The sequence below is a fragment of the Pelophylax lessonae genome, assembly GCF_965119305.1.
Source record: "Pelophylax lessonae genome assembly, chromosome: 9".
NCBI lineage: Eukaryota > Metazoa > Chordata > Amphibia > Anura > Ranidae > Pelophylax > Pelophylax lessonae.
The window spans coordinates 125,164,430-125,170,429 of NC_138776.1; the positions used below are offsets into that span (position 1 = coordinate 125,164,430).

The 6,000-nt window shown below is 44.3% G+C and overlaps 1 protein-coding gene across 1 annotated transcript in view; it reads left to right on the top strand.

Annotated features, from left to right (window-relative positions):
• LOC309563624 (lysosomal acid lipase/cholesteryl ester hydrolase-like) overlaps positions 1-5,572 on the top strand; it is a 66,556-nt gene extending 60,984 nt beyond the window's left edge. Inside the window, exons 9-10 of the mRNA XM_082268168.1 lie at positions 192-260; positions 5,185-5,572. Of these exons, the coding sequence (XP_082124294.1) occupies positions 192-260; positions 5,185-5,418 (303 nt within the window). The 3' untranslated portion in view covers positions 5,419-5,572. The remainder of the gene's footprint in view (positions 1-191; positions 261-5,184) is intronic.
• Positions 5,573-6,000: the final 428 nt, after the last annotated feature.

Below are 6,000 nucleotides of genomic sequence, written 5' to 3' on the forward strand. Positions count from 1 at the left end.
TTGCTGACAGCATAGATGAAACATTGTCCACTGCTAGCTATTGTATTCAGGCAGCCGCAGCATCTGATTGGATTTTTGGACCCACTGTAAGCTTGCAGGGTCATGGGCAAAGTTTGAGCTGCATAGGGCCAGCTTAAGGGATAGGCAGCCACAAGCTATCTGCATTTACAGTGTGGATTATTTTTTTGCAGGCTGTGAAGTGCGGTGAGCTGAAGGCATTTGACTATGGTACCAAGGGTAATCTTATCCATTACAATCAGGTAAGTTTATTATGTTCCCTTTATGGTTAGAGCTTATCAGTTGTTTCCTGACACAAGCATGACAGCATACATGTATGGGTATAGGCTCTGTCCCTCGCCCAATCAGAATTGGTTATACTATTTAAATGAGTCGCCTCCCCCCAAGGCAGCATTCTCCTTTTAGTCCTTAAATGCTCAACCGAGTAATACTATGGAAAGAAGATTTTTATTTTTGCCCTCACCTTGCCGGCGTGGCCAGCCGCACAGGTTCAGCCTCTCCTGTGTTGAAGTTCCCTCTGTTCGAATGTAAACCGCCTATACAAGGAAAGTCTCCCCAAGGTCCAGGCACTGGGGGTAGGATACTGGTCTCTGGGGACAGTTAAGTAACTTCTCCGGTGACATAGGTTTCTCTCTTCTTTTTCCTGGCTCTCCATGGCTGTAAGGTTCCCTCAGGCTGCTGGGGTCGTGTATGCGCTTTTTGGGGGTGAAACATCAGGCAGTCAGCAGAGAAACGACCGGTAGGGCGGCTGCCTATTTCCAAAATGGCACCCAGTGACTTCCGGCGGCCGTGCTACAGACTACCCTATCCAAAATGGCGCCCGGCAGACTTCCGGTGGGCAGAGGTGCACCAAGATGGCACCGGGTGCCCTCCAGTTTGCTGTAGGCAGCCGGGAAGCTCTGGGAGAGGCTCAGGCAGCAATTGGGGAAGGCAACCGCGCTTATCTCTCAACTAGAAAAGATATCGACACTCTCATACCTCACGGCCTCCCAATGTCTCAGGCTGTTAGGATTGCTAGTGGCTACGATACCCATGGTAAAGTGGGCCCACTGGCGGATGAGGACCTTCCAGGTGGAATTCCTGAGACCATGTAAGAGCCGCTCCACATGTCAACATGCCAGACTGTCACCAGCGATGAAGCGTTCCCTGGATTGGTGGCAGAAACCAACCAATTTGTCAAATTGCCACCAACTCAACGACTGACACCAGTAGTGATCACATTGAATGCATCAGCTGTAGGCTGGGGAGCACATTTCAACAGTCATCTAGCCCAGGGCCAGTGGAGAAGCAGACGGAATGTAGTCTCCAATGTATTAGAACTGAAGGCAGCCTTCCAAGCTCTAATAGCATTCCAAGACCAAGTCAGAGGGACCAGTGTAATACTTCAGATGGACAACAGGGCAGCAGTCACTTATATACGCCGTTAAGGAGGAACGAGGAGTCAAGCACTCCTAGCGGAGGTCGCGCCCATTATGAACTTGGTTCAACAGATGTTTCAAGTCTATCAGACACTTATATCCCAGTTCAACAGAAGGAGGCACTGACCCGGAAAACATTGGACAACAACGAATGGGTACTGAACCAGTCAGTCTTCAGTGGATTTGCAGTCAGTGGAGTCATCCAGACTTCGACTTAATGGCATCCCCGACCAACGGGAAATGCAGACGTTTCTTAGCAGGGGGCAAAATTCCCACAGGCGGAAACAGTGGATGCACTCCGCTCCGAATGGATCTGTACCTTAGCATATGTAATCCCACCAATAACTATAATTCCAATGTTACTCTACAGAATACGCAAACACCCAGGGGTGCTTATAGCAATTATTCCTTGTTGGCTCCAGAGGCTGTGGTGCCTACTACTACAGGCTTTGATGTTTGAATCCCCAATCCTACTACCAGGGATACCAGATCTCGTCCAGCAAGGTTAGTTGCATCACTAATCCCACCAGGCTTCATCTTGCGACTTGGAGATTGAGAGGAGAAGGCTAGGGGAGGCAGCTTGCTCGGCCTCAGTCATCAAAACCTTGCTGAAAGCAAGAGCGGCAACAACGAACAGTACCTACTCAAGCATATGGGAAAAGTTTGCCACCTTCTCCAAGTCCAGGGGATTCGACCCATTAGTGCCACGGGAATCACAGGTGCTAGAATTCCTTCAAACAGGCCTTAAATTAGGCCTACAGGCAAACACACTCAGAGTTCAAGTCTCAGCCATTTCGGCCTTGCCAGGAGTAAGATGGGTTACCCAGCAGTTTGTATGCCAATTCCTGAAAGCTTGCAGTAGAGTTTGTCCTCAAAGAAGGTGATTTGTTCTTCCATGGGACTTACAGGTGGTATTACAGATGTTCCCAACCTCCTTTTTCAGGTGACCAAGCAACCTTGTTATGGAATAGAACGATGAAAGCAGTTTTGCTCACTGCCATTACATCAGGAAGAAGAATATTGGATATTCAGGCCATACGATGCAAACCTATTTATTGTTGCCACTTACCGAATAGATTGATATTAAGAACTCTGCCACAATATCTACCAAAGGTAAACAAACCATTTAATCGGAAACAAGGCCTCTTTCTCCCATCAATACAAGAGAGACACATCTAATCAGAAGCACAAGTTAAATGTCAGGTCTATCTTGGAAGTATACATACAGAGAACAGCCTCTTTCAGAAGAACAGAAAACCTGTTTGTCATCCCAGGTGGGACAAGAAAAGGGCTAGCAGCATCTACCAGAACACTAGTGTTGTGGCTGGTCAAGAACATCAAGAGGGCTTATGAGGCAAGAAGTTTAGAACCTCCAACCATTGTGAGAGCTCACTTGACGAGAAGCCTGGCGGCATCCTGGGCAGAATTCAAGGGTGTATCCCCAGAAATAATATGTAGAGCCGCAACATGGTCTACATAAAGAACATTTTTGACTCACTATAAATTGAAATCGGCAGCCTTAACTACTGTAGAGTTTGGCTGTCCTGTACTGGCCGGAGTTAACAATGAATAAAATACTTCAGCATACATCCCCTTGTGGTTTTATTTGGGCGTGCTACATCCCATACGTGTATGCTGACATGCTTGTGTCAGGAAAACTGAAAATTTTATACTTACCTGATGGTAATTTTCCTTTCCTGATGCATAAGCATTACAGCATACAGATCCCTTCCTTTGGGGCTTATATTTGAGTCTAGTTACGAGAATACCGCTTTATAAAAGGCAACTCATTTATATAGTATAACCAGTCCTATTTGGGCGAGGGGCAGAGCCTATACCCATACATGTATGCTGTCATGCCTTTGCATCAGGAAAAGAAAATTACCATCAGGTAAGTATAACATTTTCTGTTATGATGATGCCTAATGGGGATGCATTATGATTGTACACTATACAATACTGAAATATTCAAGAATAGCTTTTGGGAGTTTTCCCACAACTGTGAACCAGTCTGCATGTATGAAACACTTTAGGCTGCATTCACACTGATCAGTTCTTCGTCTGTTTTTGAGTTTAAAAAAAAAACAGAAGAAAAACACATGACCATTAAAATCTATGGAACTCCTCACTCTGGTTGGTCAGTTGCATGTCCGTTGTATTTTTCAAAGTCTTGCAAACTGTATTTTTGGTGCATGATTGGTGTGGTAAAAAAAGAAGTGCACCAAAAACGCACCTCCCCATTAAAATGAATGGAAAACGCATTGAAAAGGAACCACCTGTTGCGTTTTTGTGTGTTTTTTCAGCCACGTCCTTTTTTCACAGATGCAAAATGCAGCAAAAACACATATGTGTTTTTACAACATTTTTGCTACAGAGCAGTGTGAAAGTAACCTAAAGATTGGAACAGGGAACTTTGGAAAAACTATTTTAATTTTTGCAGAATGTTTGCAGAATGTTCTGTTTTGTTCCAGCTTGTTCGTGCTGCAACATTGGATAAAAATCATTGAAAATATTATACGCCCCCTTTAAGTTACTTTTGTGGTCCCCAAACAGTGACCATTGTTTTCTTGGTGCATCCTCGGGCCAGTAAAAGAAAAATATTTTTTATTCTTTTGCTGTATCTATAGATCAGGACAATCCATAATTGAGTGGTCACCACTTCCTGTTGTGTCTATAAGACAGCAAGTGAATTAAAATCTCACAAATTGAACACAGATGGCAAAACTTTTCTTTTTACAGGAACTCTATCCCTACCCTGCTCATTCCAAAAGAAAATAAAACATTGAGCTTTAGATCTACTTTAAGATTCTTTTAACATGTGTGCCTTTTCAAAGTTACATGACTTTCAGTGTGACTTTTGGCGTGACTTTGATCCGACTTTACATTCTGTGGACCAAAGCCATATCAAAAGTCACACCAAAGTGCAGGCACCTTTTCAAAGTCATTGCAACTTGAACGGGTGCGACTTGTCACTTTGATGTCCAAAGTCACATGACAAGTACCACAAGTGTGAAAGGAGCTTTCATGTCTTTGCTTCTGAGATATTTAAAGATGAACGGCAGCTTTACCTCTTGCACAGCTTTACAGTCTCCTATTTTTGTAGTAAAGTTAATGTGAGCTTCTCACAGTGTGCAGCAGGTCAGATGGAGCCCACTTAATTTTGACTGAAGGGCATCCAGCATCATCTAGGGCTAGGCTCACTCTCTCCGGCCCATTCCCTTCATTCATGGGATTTTAGTTATTTCAATCATTGAAGCTCGCTCAGCATCACATATAGCCTTTGCCTGAGGTGGTTTGCATGCAAATAAATTCTGCCTATGAATGCCCACTCCTCCAGATTGGCACATACCTTTTGAAGGCTGTTTAATGTTTGTATAACCCCTCACAAGAGCCAGCTCACTGCTTCCTTCAAGGTTTTCAGGAAGCTATGTTGAGCAACCTGCCAGCCCCTACCACCAGCCATGATCTGCCTGCAGAGACCCAGTGGTGACATCATTAGGTCCCAGATAGGGTATGTAATAAAAATTTGTGATTATTAGGTGAGTGGGAAAATGGGGGACCAGGGAAGGCAAATCTGGGCAGATTAAACTGTAGCTTTAACCAGTTATTGTTAAATATCTCAGGAGTAACGATGTCAGCGTGGCCCTCACCTAAGTCTGTTTATTTAGATAGTCAATATCTCAAGTCTTATGGATGGTAAAGTTGTGTGCTTGATTCCTTGGTTCATCTCTGCAATGCTGTCTTTCAGACTACTCCTCCTTTCTACAATGTGAAGGACATGAAGATCCCAACCGCTCTGTGGAGTGGAGGCAATGACTGGCTAGCTGACCGCAAGGATATGGCTTTGCTGCTTACTCAAGTCAGCAACCTGGTCTACCACAAGGAGATTCCAGAGTGGGAACATCTAGATTTCATCTGGGGTCTGGACGCTCCTGATCGCATGTACAATGAAATAGTTCAGTTACTGAAGAAAGCTTCCTGAACTTTAACATTTCACAAATAAATGATGTAGCAAATACTAACAGATTTAGCAGGAAAACTTTTAGAAGATGTTTACTATGCCAAAATACTTTTAATTGTGTCAAACCACTGTCTATGGATGGACACCAAACAAACAAGCCATTCTTAAAAGCAACAGGTGTGTCTTGCTGCACCACACTTATTTTGTATAATGTATTTTACCCCCAAGGCTAAAAAGCCAAAGTGTGCCCCCCCACCCCATCCTTGAGCTAAACTACTCCAGCAGCATAGGTTGCACTTGCCTCCTGCTCAACCGCCAGGACGACTGCCTCTACTGCCCACTGCTCAGCCTGGCCTTGACGCTCGTTCAATATTATATGTGTACAAGGGGGACTACTGCAGTGTCCTAGACTTATTTTTACAGGAGGCAAAACATGGCATTAATCTTAGCCTTATGGACCGGTTCACACCATGAATCGCAAAGGAATGCGCTGTGCATTCCTGTGTGATTCACAAGCGATCCGGGTACAGTGTGATTTCAGCCCATGCTTTTGAATTGCACTACTTTAAATGTGCTGAAACCAAATCGCATGGTACTACTTTG